At 41.8% G+C, this 16384-nt stretch overlaps 1 protein-coding gene across 2 annotated transcripts in view; it reads left to right on the top strand.

Moving 5' to 3' along the window:
- The window catches only part of SLC35F4 (solute carrier family 35 member F4), a 122263-nt gene that overhangs the window by 99094 nt on the left and 6785 nt on the right, over positions 1-16384 (top strand). For both annotated transcript variants that reach the window (XM_061356255.1, XM_061356249.1), the window contains 2 exons: positions 2062-2356; positions 9841-10060. In XM_061356255.1, coding sequence (XP_061212239.1) covers positions 2062-2356; positions 9841-10060 — 515 coding nt within the window. The remainder of the gene's footprint in view (positions 1-2061; positions 2357-9840; positions 10061-16384) is intronic.

The following is a 16384-nucleotide window of genomic DNA, read 5'->3' as shown; positions in this document are numbered from 1 at the left end:
CTTCTCACTATACTATACTTGCATTATCATTAAATATAAAGAGCCCCTAGGCAATATATTTGGCCTGAACACACAAGTATTTGCTAACTACTTTACATGGGATGAATCCTACCCATTCATTAAGCACTTAAGAAAACTCTCCACCGTGTTTAATCAGGCTAAAACTTACATAGGTCTTTAAATCCAAGGTAGGACTTGCAAGAGCTGTATTTTCCCGTGCCTTTCCCTAACATTCAAATTTCGGACTCTTAAATCCAAGGGAAATGGTAAAGGTAGTGTCACGCATAGTAAGAGCAATTACATAGTTATTTGGTAATTGGAAAATGAAAACATTGATACAGGTGCTTTAGTCTTTCATTGTTGTATGATTATTTTAGCTGTTAGCTGAAGAAGGACTAATTGCATGGTAGTTTCGCTTAGCAGGAAAACCTGCAAGTGGATGTTACATAATATATTCTTTTTAAGCCATTCTAACTTGCAAATAAATTGTAATTTACCTTTTAATAGAGTATGTCAGCCATTAGTAGTACCATAAAAATACCTGGCTTTTTTTCTCAGCAGCCAGAGACAATGCTAAAGTGATGCTTGCCTTTTCAGACCAGTGTTTGCATGTTTTTAATAAACCTGTAATTTTGTTTAAATACTTGATTCACCACTAAACAATGGTGACACTAAATGCTGATTATTTTTAGGAAAAAAATCCCACCATGCAATTGCAATTACAAAAAGGTCCATGTCCTGGTTAGGAAAATTCTTGATTGCAAATATGCTCCCTGCGATGATGAATTGGTTTTTAGATGTAGTGTTGGTCTAGTGTAGTAACTTTGAACCTTAGTTTGCCACTTCTTTATAGCTGTAGCAAGAACAGTAATACAAAGGAGAAGTAAACCTCAGTCTGAAAGGGTATGATTTTCACATTTAAGTTGAATGTATGATGGCGTATGCGCTCACTGCAGTGGATCTATAGCTCCTCTTAACAATTACGTTGTTTCTTATATATATTACATCACGTGTTGATGCAACTAATAATTGACAGTAATAGTTAAGAATAGCTGCAGATTGTGATTTTTAAAAGGAGCTTCTCTTTATTCTATCAACTTATGTGGTATGGAACTAGATGGTCTTTAACTTCCCTTCCAACCCAACCCATTCTATGATTATGGTATGGTTTAATGGAATACATGGTTGGATCTCAGTGCTGCCACATGAGCTCATGAGGTAACAGTGTTAGTGGTCTTCAGTATCCAATGCAGTTCAACTCAGTGTTTTCAGCTGGGATCTGTGAAATCAAAATAGGGTTCACGGGTTGCATCTCTGGAAGGTGTGGCTGGAAAGCAAGCCACCAGTTGTTAAGATTAAATTCTCTACATTTATGTTAGGAAATCTGCAGCTGGTTTGCAGATTAGATCTGAAAAGTCCTGCGCTAAAATAGGAAATGACAGCTTCCAATTCCTCCTTGTTTATGTGTAGAGATTTATTTCTAGGCATGCTAAGCTTCAGTCTTGACCAGTTTCCTTTTTTTAACTTTGAAAATGTAAATATATCAACTTTCTCCACTTGGGCATATAAAACCACCAAACTGTTTCTTCTCCCATCCCAACTTGGAAATAAAAAAGTGATTCTTGAGTTAAAGTCTTGAATAATAATAACTGGCTCCTGACTTCAGACGTACAGGCTCAGTTTTTAAGTTGCACACATGCACAGTAATTGACTTTATAGTGTTGGCTCCAAGGTTTATATCTCTATTCTAGAAGTTCGGCTGACAGAAGGAATGAAGGGCTGATAAAGTAAATAGTGGCATAGCTTAACCATAACACCATTACCTCAGGCCTTGGTATAGTGTTTGTATTTTGTTCCTATCCCCTTGAAGTTACAGAAACAATATTACTGTCTCTGTGCAGGATTCCAGTGTTCATGGGACACAGGGGACTTACAGAGAGAAGGCAAGGGATGGTTTGTGTCTGGTGTCTAGATCAGAGGGGAGATTCTGTTAAGAGTTGTTTTGAATGTATTCATAATGTGCACAACTCTTTTCTTTTTCTATTCTTTTTTCTTCAGGAGAAGAAGGAACACAAACACACACAGAGAGCAGCAGCCAAGAAGCTGAAGGACAGACACGATGCCAGTCTTGCACATCCACATTCCTCAAGCTTATCTGGAGATTTCTGATCATTTTGTCCGTCTCTTCTTCCTGGGTTGGGACCACGCAGTTTGTCAAAAACACGTATGAGACCTTTGACTGTCCTTTTTTTGTGACTTGGTTCTCAACAAATTGGAACATTATGGTTTTTCCCATTTATTATTCTGGGCACCTTGCAACTGCACAGGAAAAGCAGTCTCCAATCAGAAAATTCAGGTAGGCTTTATTGTGGCAATATCCCTTTGATCAGCCTGATCTCTGTGGAGTGAGGTCGCTGCTCTTCTCAGTTTGACCCATGTTGTCAGAAGGCAGAATAAAGGTCATGCTGCAGAAAATCTCATTCATAAATAGCTTACAAAAAGCTAAAAGATAACTCATATATGCTTGAATAAATGGATCATTAATTGTTAGAGGGGGCTTTTACTGAGTTGAAAAGGTCAGTAATTTGCTTATAATCTTGCTATTATACTATCTAATATCTCTATATTTTGTGCGTGTCTGGATCAGGCAATTAACCTGTTCTGTTCTATTTATGATAGAACAGTAGCGTAAAGGGGAACCAAAACAACTCATAGTTGAGAAGAAAGATGCTCAAAAAGCTGAAGAGATGGCTTCCATGCAGGAGACCATGACTTGCTCTTTATGCTCGGTCAGTATAGCAGGCTGAAAACTTCCCTTTCCTCCTCCTGCTGCATAGCACAGAGGAAGAGGATCCTAGAAGCCTTCTCTGCTCTCACTTGTGCATGATATGAATTAAAGCAGGTTACAGACTATTGGTTTTCCTCCCCCTGTAGCTCTGAGGAGTAAGTTGGCATAGCAGCCTAGTGGCTGCAGTCCTGAGGAAATAATGTGAAGGCTTTGTCCTTTCTTCCATCAGGCTCCACGTGCAAATACCTCTACCTCTGTGTAGCAAGAGCCAGGGGAAGACATCCCTCTGACTCCAGCCTTCCCTAATGCTACATGGCAGTATGTTGTAATTGAACTTTCAACTTCAGGTGCAAAGGAGCCCATAGTACCAAATATAACATTATTCTGCAGAGCTGGAAATTCGTAAGTCCCTCTTCAATAGGCACTGTGGAATCACAGAAATACAAGGTTAGAGAGGAATCCAAACGGTTCATCAGGTCCAGCCACCAGCACCGCAGCAGGACCAAGCTGGCTTAGCTTCACCCTAGCCAGTTCTTAAGAAAGCCATACCTAACCTGTCCTCAGGGCTTGAAAGTACCACCATGGTATGGGACAATTCATTTCCCAGTTCCTCCTCCACTTCCATTATTCTACCAATATGAGAGTGCCATAGAAGCTGCTTTAAAAGATGGAACTAAATTCAGCTTGCCAAGGTATGGCACACCTTGCCCACGGAGGGATGAAATTCACAGGATGATTTTGAACTGATACGAAATTCTGTTACTCCAGTGCAGACTTGCTTTGAAAATAATTTTACTGACTTCAGCAGAATTGTATGTTCTGCAAGGTATTAACCAGAGTGTGGCACATAACTTGTTCCTGCTGATGAAGTTCAGCACAGTTGTCATTGAACGCATGGCTAATTCAATTTGTGACTGTCAGGCTGGAGTGTAGCAGGGCCAAATTCTTCCCTCAGCTGCTTTTGCCAGGATCTGGGATGTAATATGGTCCTAAATTCTTATTTCTGTCAATTCAGCATGACTGAAATCGAATAGTTGCACTTAATTAACTGCTTCTCTGAAAATCCTAGTGTCCGTTAATGATGCCTTCATTCAGATTCTTGCTGGAGTATTTGTGAGAACATTAACAGTGTCAGCTTGGCTTCTGGGTATGGGGTAAAGTAATAGCAAAAGCACGGCAGATAAGGAAGAAGGTGAGAATAAATATCCTTGCAGATCAATTCATTGCAGTTAGTTGGTTGATTATATATCCATCAAAGCAAAATTTGGGGCAAAACATTTGCGGCAATGCATAATGTAAGTATGCTTAAATAATTAATAGATTTCCCAAGCTGTTAGGAGTTCAGCTTTTAAAGTTGAGGACACATGCTTACATGCCCAGAAGAATTTCTGCACACAGAGAGATGTGAAGTAGGTTTGTGAATGGAAACAGGAGATCAGTGTTAGAGCTGATGGGCATCTTCCCAGAGGGTTTCCTATCCCAGAGTTGTAGGGAACTCACATGCTAGGGATGAGGTAAATGCTGGCAAATACTGAGTTTATTATGGGCATCAACTACTTTGTGCCATGTTATGACTTGACAAGCCAAACTCTTTCAGTTTAGGTATGGGAAAGGGCAGATCTTCAGGATGAGCACTTGATTTTCTGGTGACTTAAAGAAATGAAAAGCATCATTTGTAGTTTTTACATTTAGAGAGTTGTAGGCAGATTTAGTCCAAAACGGGTGTTGGAGGTTATTTAACCCAACCTTCTACCAAGGACAGAGTTATTTTCAAAGCTGGATGAGTTGTTTTTATAATTGCTTGGTTTGTGTTCTTGATATAGTTGCTGTTACAAAGCATTTTATTGCATTTTTTATGATTTCTTGTTGCTTCATTAGCTAATTTTATTTCTGTGGAGTAGCTAATTCTTGGTCAACAAAGCCCATCCTGTAGTGATTCCAAGCCTGCCTCAGAGTATAGAGGTGATTTCTCTTTGTGTTTCTGGAGGATGTAGTTACTCAGTAGGAGTTTTAAAGACATGATATTTTGTCGAGCAGATGTTCCTGGTTGATCAGAACACTGTCTGTGGTATCCCGGCTGAGATCAGTGATCATGCAGGTGACTTGCAGACTGCTTCCCCAGGCTAGCAATGCTGTATAGAGCCACTGTTACTTTAGTTAAGTTCCACTTGGAAAGATAGAAGTCTCAGTCTTCAACACTAGATTTGCTTTCTGAAAGGTTTATAATCTTTGAGATTGTAAATTGTATATTTCTTACTTTTTACACTTTATCTTGGAGATCACATTTTGTGATCTTAGAAACTAACTCATGGTTATTACCTCCATGCTACATTTCAGTAAAGTATCTTGGTCATCTTGAGGCAGAAGAAGCAGCTCTTGGTATCCCCTCAGTACTGTGGATAAGAGGCATGTCCCACATAAGAAGCTTGAAACTCCTTGCATTAGTTCTGGATAAAACAATCTGAAGCTCAGTAAACTCAGCACTAGGAAATCTAACCCTGCCAGTATTTACCACAGCAGAAGACTCCGCAGACTTGACATAGGATCCTAATATAGCTATAATTTGGAGTAGGTGGATAATATTTTCAATGTCAGTGAATCTTGCCTCCTCATCTGCTGTCTTGGCTTCTCAAGGACAAACACTGTGACATACAGCAGCTTTCTGTCAGAGTATATGCACAATGTAATAGCTGAGGTTAGTCCTACAGGCGCTATGCAGCCTTGAGGGACTGGCACTGAGTGTTGCTAGGTGCATGTTTAATAAATATGAACAAGTTGGGAAGAGTCAGTTTTCTAGTAAAAACATAGCTCTAAGTAGTTGATACTTGCTGTCATCTGTCATCTACAAGTTTTTCACCTCCAAATCTTGCCATGTTGCTTCAGTAGCTCAGTCTAGCTTCCTCAGCCACTTACAAGAATACACTGCAAATCTAGATCTTCACTGTGAAAGGCTTTTCAGAGGAGAGATGAGGATTTCTGTTGCCTGAAGCTGCTTCAACCCCAAATGGCTCAACAGTAAGGTGCCCAAAACGAGGGCTTCCCTCAAACTATTCCTGTTGGGATACAGCATTCCTATGGTGCTGCTGCCTGAGCCAGACACTGCTTATGTGAGAAGTTCATGCACAATTCCCTATCCTTTTGCTCCAGCTCTGGAGCAGACAAATACAAATGTCCAGGCTCCTTCCTAGTGTTCAGACTTGGTCAGTCCTGGAAAACAATTCACCAGTTGCTTAACCACCATTACTCTATGTGTCTCCTCAAATGAAGCTGGAAGGTATTTTATTGCAGTAGATGCCGTCATTTAGATAGAAGGACCAAACCGCATATTTCTTGTGCTCAGAAAATAGATCCTGCGGTGCTTCTTGCTACCATAATGTCACTGGTGGCCTTGCCAAGTTTTAATCTGGGTGATGTAATTACATCCTCTGTATTTGCACTACCCCAGGTAGCATCTGTAAGCTCTGTGTTTTCTGTAAGCTGTTTTGAACCCAGTGCCTGCATTACACTCCAAAGGTGTCTGTGTGTCAGGGGTGAATAAACGCATTCTTCTGCATGGGCTGCCATCGGAATAACTAAGATGCGACACAAGCTCTTTAATAGGTGCCAGAGGCAAAGCTACATGACTGCCTGAGGTGCTGCAATTCTTGAGAGCATGGCACACTGCCCAGAGCTGATGGCTGAGGGCTACCTGCAAATAAAAAGGGCTATTTATGTTAGAGGGCAGGTTTTAAATAGACTTCCTGTGCATTTAGAAATAGTTTGTGTCATAGTTTCAGGGTCAGCTGCCCTTAGGCATGACTCTGCCTTTGAGTCAACAGCCTACAGGGGAGATATCCATGGATCCCTCTTTCCTGACCCCACAGTTTTAATCACTGTCATATCTGATGGCTCCTGCAAGTTTAATTTTAGTTGCATGCCAAAGAGGCAGAGTTAACCACTGAGCAACCAGCCCTCACAAAGCCTGAGGCAATCTACTGTAGCCATGACTGGGAAAATAAAGTATTCTTCCTATCTCTTCATTCACTGAGCATTATTCATGGAGTTCTCCTAGGCACAGAGGTGAATTTGTCAAGTCTCTGTCTTGCTCAGCATTAGACCCTGTCACAGGTATTTGCTGTATTCTTTTAATTGAGAGGTGAGGAGCCACTAACCCATTTTGTCTGATCATTGTACACTGCTGTGTGTGATGGTGTTTGTTTCGTCTGCTTAAACAGTCTGGGACCTGTGAAGCATTTCCAGATTTCCTAGCTGTGAATCAATGCTCATCCCTGCCACTGCTTCTGGGAACTCAGATAAGTGACATTGCAGGGTTGCCACAACTGCCTCTCCCAAATAGTTGACCAACCCACAGAGTCCAATCTAGAATAATGTAATAATCACTGAGTCTTCCTTATTCTGAGGACTCACAGTCAGGACAGTTTGGAGTTCATCCTTCTAATTCTGCTCTGAGATTGTCTGTGTGCAGACATCCCAGAGACATGCAGGACAACAGAACCTACCCCATTCTGGCATCCCCCTCACCCTTTTTGGCTTTGGAAGCCACCTGCCTTCCCCGTGGATGGAGGAGTAGAAGCACCAGGTTTATTGGCTTATTCCCATCATCTCTCTGGCAGTGGGGCCATTATGGATGACTGGTATAATTTCCCATAGCGCATTTGTTGAAGACCTTTTCCTTTGGCCTTGGAGACTCCACCAGAGTGATGTGCTTGGATAATTTTGCTGTTGCCTTTGTATGCTGTCAGCGTGGCACTAGGGCATTTAACTGTGCTCTGCATTACTGTAAGCAGCCCAAGCATCCTTCTATCTTGTTTTAACACAACAAAAGCCTGTTTCCTCCAAGACAAATCCTGAGAACTTCTGAGACAGGTCAGATTTACAACCATGTAATAATCAAATAATGCATCAGAATTGCTGGCAGAATTCCCACTGCAGGAGCGAGCAGGCTTTGTACAGGTCTGGGGTTCACAATACAGATCTGTTATTGCCAGGAGACAGGGCCTGCTGGCTCTGTTGTCCTGTAATGGTGACGTAACCACGGTGCACCCAGGTCAGAGGCCACCTGTCTTGAAATGAGATATAATCTGAGCTCAGAATCACACTCTTGCATCCAGCTAAATTTCAAGGGCAGAAAATCATCTTTTAAGTGTAAACTGCTGTATCTGCATATCAACAAACATTCAAGTCTGGGCTACCAGCGAGTCGTTCTCACACAAGGAAACTCATCCCTTTTAACTCCTGTTGCAATCAGTGATAGGAAAGCCTACAGTCAAGCTTAAGCATTAATTTATTTGCTTCACTATGTGCTTTGTATCTCAGATAAATGATACACACCACTAGCTATTCTCTTCCTGTGTGTAACATTTCTTTTCTGATCTTTGGAGAACAGGATGACTTCTGAGAACGTCAAGGGCAACTAGAATGAATGAGAAAATCAACAGATCCGCCTGCCTGAGTGTTATCTTGTTGGACACCCTGGCACAGAGTTTGAAGAAGGAATTTATTATTGCCAGATACGGCTGCTTTGTACCCAGGTCATTTCAGTGGCAACAGGGAATGAATAGCTACTAAGAAGAATCACAGATTCATTTAGGTTAAGACATAGCTGATCTCATGTTATGCATAGATGTTATTATTCTACTTTTCTCAAAATGAAAGTGATGGTGTCCAATCTGAATATGTGAAAAAATGCAGTACTTTTAACAGCAGGATTCCCCAGATTTACTAAAAATGGTTTCGGAGTCCTGAAAATGATTGTCTTTAAAGGCAAAACCAAATCAAGATAATTATCACACAGCCACCTCCACACCCCTAAAAGTAAAAAATGTTTTCAACTTCACATTGCAGTGTAATCTCTTGTTACTAATTAGTTCTGTACATTAGCAGTCTTCCAAATGCAGCCATATTTGGCTGTGAGTACTTTTCGGCCCCGAGGCATGCCATTTAGATTAGTCACTTAATGTTACCTCTTAAAGATGTATTGCAGATTGATGGTACCTTAGTTTGCTCCACTGGTGTTCCAGTTGTATGAAGGATTCACTTGCGGGACCTCTCATGTTTTAAATAGACATGTCAGAGAGCCTACCATGTCAAGAAATGAAGTGTACTGGGAATATCTTGAAGACTATTTTGAGGGATAACTTAAACCAAGAATGCAGACAGTGGAGTTGCTAAAAAAGTCCTTCCCAATTCGGGAAAGGTAGCGATGTTTCAGAAGGGGTGCAGTGATGTGCCTTTAATCAAGCTGCATGCTTGAGTACTTGGTCTCCCCTTAGCCCACACAGTACCACTTTGCTCAGGAGTGCTGTCCTGGAAAGCAGTGTCTTCTGGGCTGACCCTTCCCTTTCATGAAATCCTGAGACACAGACAGCTCACTGGAGTTTTGTGTGACAATGGGAAGCTAAAGATTTTGTTTGCAATTTAATCCACAAGGAAATGTCTCTAAGCGAACATAGCTTTGCACTGTGTAATAAAACAAAGCTGTTAAATACCCTTCCCTCCCCTTTCCTTATTTTTCTTACACTCTTGTTCAACTGGCTCAGTTCTGCTGCCTGGTGCTCACTTTCCTACCATGGTGATGTGTCTGGCAGCATTTTTGAGTATCTTTAGAAATTCTTAAAGTTTACTTGGCCATACGTGAGAATATATTTCAATACGAATAAAATCAAGTTTTGGAGCAAAGCAAGAAAAAATTGTCAAGCTACAGAGAAAAAATTATGGTTATAATCCTTGCGTTCATGGCCTTGAAGGCAGAGTCTGAGAACTGCCAGTGCATTGTAGGTAACCTTCATCTCTGTGTGTGAATCCCTGGGATTATTGTTGCATAGAGTGATTATTCCAGGTAAGTTACTTCTTTTCTATTTGTGAAATTGCTGTTTTAAGAAGATTGTAGGTTATTTTCTCTGTGTGAATTAAACAATAGTTTCTTACGGGTTTATGAAGTAATTAGGAAAAGCACTTAATTGAATGTGATAAAAGTCTAATGAATCTTTGCTCTGCTGGTGTGAATGCTAAGGAAAATCCTAGCTGAGTTTTAAACTCCTTTCTTTTCATAGGGAATGCAGTCGGATTTTTGGTGAAGATGGTCTGACGCTGAAACTCTTTCTTAAAAGAACTGCTCCCTTTTCTATTCTGTGGACTCTGACAAACTACCTGTATTTACTGGCTTTAAAGAAGCTGACAGCCACAGACGTCTCTGCCCTATTCTGTTGTAACAAAGCTTTTGTCTTCTTGCTTTCTTGGATCGTGCTGAAAGACAGGTTCATGGGAGCAAGGGTAATAACACGCCTGCTTTTCAACTCTCTCCTGTTTTTGTGATTTCATTAAATCCATAAGCTATTGTGCTGCCACAGTGCTGCTGCATTACGGTATATATATACCATGAAACCATTTCTCATTTAATTTTATGATGCAAACCTCAGCCTGAAGATCAGTTAGAGATCTCAGGCTCCAGAAGTAATTCAATGGGGGAATTTCAAGAAGCTATTACAGCTAAGTGTAATTTGACAAACTGGAATAGGAGGACTTCTAGTTTCATATTAAACCTATTCTGTCTTGGGTTACAGTGCTGAAGTACAATTAATTCTACTTTAAGCTTAGTAATGAATGCTTAAGTTCTAACCAAAGCAATTTTATTCCTTGTTTGTGTAGATAGCTACTTTCAATGTGTAATATATTTTACTTATGCCACCTATTACTTTTTACACACACATATATATGTGCCAAATTTGGTTTAAAAGGAGCAGCAGCCATTTTGCATTAATCCAAAGTGTTTTATGACTCACTGGCAGTAATGTGGACCCTGTAAAAAGAAAGCAAGGAATTCAAACAAAACGATGTGTGCCTGTATCTGGGGGAAAGCAAGCATGTTTCCTGTAATTTTACATACACAAATCTCCTAATATGCATAAATTTAAACTGTTCACTTTATACCTTGGCTAAGGAGTAGCTAGGATTTCTGCCACTTCTAGTAATAGACTCCCTTGCTGAAATGGCTGAAGGCCTAATGGTCGTGTTGAGTACAATCCTGATTGAACTATAAAGAGACTTGAATTTCATTAGGGACTGGCTGGGGCCAGGTATGATGCATGTGACCAGAAAGGGCCAACAGCTGTTGGATTTCCCACAGATGTTTTCATGAAAAGTGTAATGCATCAGGACAGTGATCCAAGTGACTTTGTTTTTTTTTTTAAAACGGACATAGTAGCTTTTTACTATTACTAGTGTAACAGAAGGGTTCAGAAATGAAAGGAAAAGGCATCCTGTTTGACAAGCGTATGATCTAGCTCTTGCAGCAGCCATCAGCACACTGAACAGAACACTGTGTTGGGGGTTTGGAATGTAAGAGGAATTTGTTTAAAGTAAAAAAGTTCCCCTAATTTCCTGGTGAGATGGGCTGGTTGGGACAGTACCTGAGCACCTCAGGACATGTGCCATCACACAGGAGAGCTCATTGGTAGAGATCTACCAGGAGAGTTTTGTTGCACTGGCTCAGTGGAGAGTCTGCTAGACTAGGGGAAGTTGAGGAGTGAACCCATGATTCACAGACCTCAGCCATAGTGCCCTTTAAGTTAAGGACATAGACATTTCATCTTGAAGTGCTAAAGACAGACACTGGTGTAACTATTTCAGATACAACTTAAAATACGGGAGCATCAGGTGAATGTGACCGACATCAGCCTGCTGATGACTAACAAAAAGAATACAGAGAGTTTAAAATCCTCAGTTCTTCTCTACAGAAATTATCAGGAATGGTAATTTCCCTTCTCTGCCCCTTGATCGTCTCAAATTTCAGCTGAAAATACAGGAAATTTTGTAGCTTTTAAGCTATTTTATTGTCTCAAAGCAACCTCTTTGTAGAACAAGCATTGCTTTTGCATTTTGCTAGCCTAGTCTGTTAAAGAAGCCTAAGTGAAAAATACTAAAGCTATTTTCAGTTACTAGTTGTTTTTCACTGACTGAAAAGACCCATTGCTATAAATATGCGGTAATATTAATGCTGTAAACACTGTGAGGTTTGCACAGGAAAAGCCTAGCAGAAAAAGTGAGCAGTAAATTCTGCACATAAAAGAAACTGATTTTGCTGCTAGCTGGCAGATCCTGGATGCACTTTGCTGGAAAGGTGTTTGGCAGCATTTTCCAGCTGCCTTCCTGCCAGAATAACACTTGATGATGTTAATAACCACACAGAAGTGTTTGAGAACTAAAATCCAGCAAAGCAGCACAGACCCAGCCTTTTGTACTTTGAATGCCTCTACTGCTTTTATACCTCAGCCTCTCAGAGAGCAAGTGTAATTAGGTTATTTGGACAGTGAGGAGGCAAAAAGAAATAAGGACTTAATGATATACTCTGAGCCAGTGTTTTTGCTAAAGCACTCAGCACCCAGGAACACAGTCAGTTTTCAAAGGAGCTCAGCTCCTGGCAGCTATTTCAGAGCTTCAGAGCTGTTGGGGACGTCTGCGGCACGTTGAGGTGGGGATACTGCCAGCGCCTGTATACCTAAGGCAGCTTTCATCTGCCTGGGCTTGAGAACCAGCAGCTGTCAAGGCTCAGCGGCTCTGTGGCAGATTCCCAGCATCGCCAGCTCCCTGTCTGCCTGTTGCTGCTGCAGGCGGTCTCTGAACTGCCCGCAGACACCCATAGGTGAGTAGTAGCCACACGTCCTCTTGTGTGATGGCTCTCTAGTCCCCGGGCTGTGTACTGGCACACTGCTTCCACACAGCCTGGAAAACAGGCTGGGGGACTGGATTTCCAGGTAGGCTGTCTAAAGATAAGCCTGTCTTGATGGCCACTTTATGGTATGGCACAGCATAATCTTGCCTGTGGAAGCATTGACTAGCTGCACAAGGGCTGCTGGGGTCTGCATGCAAAGGTTCGTTAGCCCGACTGAATCTGGGATACCTGGAGTGTGTGTTCTGCAGCAAGAGCAGTGATGCTGTATCTTGAGAAGATGCTTGCACCCAACCGTAGAGAGAAAAATACCAGCTGGAGAAAGAGTATTCATATAAGGAGGACATATACAGCAATGACTGTATAGCTATTTACCTATGAAAATAGTGCAAGTACTTAGGTACCTTGAAGTATCCACTTTCCTGCACAAGGAAACATAGCACAATCCCTGCCTGCACTATAATCTTCTTTGCTTGGACACTTCTGAACATCTCACAAATGAATAATGTTGCACTGAGACATGTGGAGGTCCAGACAGCTTTGGCTCAGAGCAAGCACAAATATTTACAAGACTTCATGTATCGGAGTAGTTCCGTTGACTTGTGTTGCTTAGATTTAGCCACATGCTTAAATGTCTGCATGTTTGAGCCTTTGGTTGTGTTTCATTTGTGAAGTTGAATTATTAACTATTGTGTAGATGCAGAGTGGTTTGGGGACTTTTAGCCCCCGAAAAGCTTGAGTCTACTCTGGAGACAGGTTTCTTTCTGTACTACAGCACCTTATTTTCTGCTGTGCTCCACATGGGAAAATGTTCCTGAGTAAAATGTTGGTCAGCCTTGCTCTCTTCTAGGGCCATGGGGAGAGGCAGGCTAATTTCATTCCTTGCCTCATAGGCTTGAAAAGAAGTTACTACCCTCTTCCATGAATTAAAAGCCTTGTTTAATGAGCTGTCAGCTACAACAACCACCTTAGTTTCACTGTGACCTTGCTGATTCTTGTCAGCTTACAGAAGCCTGCAGGGTGTGCTCTCAGGTTTCTCAAACAAACACGACAATTGCTAGGCAGGTCAAATGTGCTAATGCAGTGATATAGTTTGCAAGCAAAGCTTTGAAACTTAAATAATGTTCTTGCAGCTTTCTAGTGTCAGGTCTTTATCTAATATCAGATGGTGCTCCATATGTGTCCATCATTTTAGTTGTTTCAGGAAAAAAAAAAGTGCCTGGCTTTCTAAATATTTGATTAAATTAGGAAACTGGTTCTCTAAATTTGATGCAGTCAGACTGGGAGATGTTCTTCCCAATAGGAAGAATTCCTTATTGGGGATGATGGATCTACTCATTTTCATTAATACAGAGGACTTGCTGGAACTGAGCGATGAGTGCACTTAGAGTTAAATCTCAATCCTTTCCCTCAGAAAGAGGGGATAACTACATTGGACTTTTCTGTTTTGCCTTATAGAAGATATTGCTTGAAATATTACAGCTGAAATATTGCAGCTAACAGCTGAAATGCTACGTCTGAATTTATGTGCAAGGCAAGATGTGTAGTGCAGCCTGAGATGAAACTAGCCAGGCAATATAGCAGGGCTGTAGCAGGAAACTCATAGGAGGGAACATGCTGATGTCTGAGAGGTCCTTGGTGTAATTCTGTGTTGCTTCAAGGCTGGGGCGTTTGTGGTATTTGTACCTTAGGATAAGCTGTAAGGAGAACAGGAGTACTGCACAAGTATAGTACTAGTGAATTATTCGGTAAACCAAAAGTAGGAGGAAGAAGCTCTGTAGGGACCCTTTCCACTGAATGGGACTGAAACTCATTCTTCTAAGAGAATTTAACTTTGTTTTGCTCACAGATCCTTAGGAACATGTAAGCTCAGGGATCAGAATAAGGTATGGGTGATGGCACGTGTGTCCTGTGCCAGATGTTCCCTAAATTTTCAGCAGGGAGAACAACAGAGGGTGATGTCTTCCAGCACTCCAGCTCATACAAGAAATGAAGGCCAGATTCCCTTTTAGGCACTGAAAAATGCAACCTGCTCCCCTGACCTCCTCAGCAGCTTGATGGTGAGAACCCTAAGTCCAGAGATGGCAGTCTTGGATCCATGTACCTCCTCTTGATGGAGAGACTCAAGCCCTCATCCAGGGATGCCCTAACTGCAAAGATGTGTTATTCTGAGAAAGAGGGGAGGGAAGCCATCTGATCCTCTCTTGCTAATTCACTTCCAGATCTCATCAAACCATTGCGTTACACCTGAGAGACTGTTGAGTACATATGATTCCATCCCATGTCATTAAGTTGGGGGACCTGGGTTTCAAGTGCCATTTCATGGTGAATTTGGAGATATTAATGGCATCTTTAGGTTTAGGCAACAGCTAGGCAGCTTTGTTGAATCGTATTTTGGAGCTTGGATGTTTTAAATAGAAGTAGGTCAAAGGAGGTGATCCTGCCCCTCTGCTCTGCTCTTTTGAGACCTCACTTGGCGTATTGTGTGAAGGTCTGGTGTCCTCAACATAAAAAGGACATGGAACTGTTGGAACAAGTCCAGATCAGGGGACTGGAGCACCCCCTGTATGAAGACAGGCTGAGAAGGTTGGGGCTGTTCAGCCTGGAGAATAGAAGGCTGCATGGAGACCTCATAGCAGCCTTCCAGTTCACTAGGGACTGTAGTGATAGGACAAAGGGTAAAGGGCTAAAACTTAAACAGGGGAAGTTTAGACTGGATATAAGGAGGAAATTCTTTCCTGTAAGGGTGGTGAGGCACTGGAATAGGTTCCACAGGGAGGTTGTGAACGCTCCATCCCTGACAGTGTTCAAGACCAGGTTGGACAAGGCCTTGGGTGAGATAGTTTAGTGTGAGGTGTTCCTGCCCATGGCAGGGGGGTTGGAACTTGATGATCTTAAGGCCCTTTCCTATCCTAACTATTCTATGATTCTATATAGACATGCACTGTGGTTTGTGACTCTGCCTTCGGCACTGCAACTGCAATGTGAGGGGGTACCTGTGTGACTCAGTTACTAGTAAAATAGGGCTAACAGTGAAAGGGAAATACTAAAAACTGCACCCAGGAGATAAGTTCCCTAGTGAAGATGTTGGCCTAGATACCTATGGGGCTTAGGAGCACTAGTATTTTTAGCTGTAGTCTCAAGGATTGGTTCTACCTTGGGAGTTGATTCTTGGTTCCACATTGTCCCCCATGTGTGGACACATTTACCTGAGTCAAGCACGTGTCCCTGTCTTGTGTGTCCTTTGCATCGTGGTTTTGTTCTATAGACTGGCTCTGTTGAAATTGTTTTGTGGGATTTTTGTGTGTCTCAGTCTGGCTCACATCTGTTTTATATGAGTGTCAGTATGTTTTCTGGGATTCCTCGTAAAACTATTGAGATCTGAAAGTCAGGCTTCTCTGCAAAAGGATGCACATGATTTGATTAAGATGCCTTTAAAGTCTGTGGTGTGAAGCATGTGAAGCTTAAGTTTCTTTAGTAGTAAATATTTCTTAAATGAAGTTTAATGGAGTTTCCCAGGAAGCAAGTGTCTATCTCACATTGGTGTTAGCTCAAGAGTTGTACCAGAGCTGCAGGAGGGATAAAAAGCCCTGTCTAGCTCAGCAGCTGAGTTTGGGAGATGGTTGATACAGCAGTATCTGTAGAGGTGAGCCCTGTCTAGGTGAACCACATTAGTTTGTTCCTCTGTAGACATCCCTGCCCTTGGCAGGGGGGTTGGAACTAGGTGATCTTAAGGTCCTTTCCAACCCTAACTGTTCTATGATTCTGTGAATGGGGAGAGCCTGCCTTGCCTATCCACTGGGAAGTTGTGTGATTTAATGGTTATCTGGGAAAAGAAGACAGCTTTGGAACCCTAAATGTTGCTGTTGATTGTGTAAGAAACAGCTATCAGTACTTGCATTTGTGCATCTTCTGCTCTACACCAAGCT

Source organism: Neopsephotus bourkii, unplaced genomic scaffold (assembly GCF_033783945.1).
Source record: "Neopsephotus bourkii isolate Nb327-2 ecotype Australia unplaced genomic scaffold, CSIRO-AGI_Nbou_v1 NB_95, whole genome shotgun sequence".
NCBI lineage: Eukaryota > Metazoa > Chordata > Aves > Psittaciformes > Psittacidae > Neopsephotus > Neopsephotus bourkii.
This window is presented reverse-complemented; position numbering and strand designations above follow the sequence as displayed.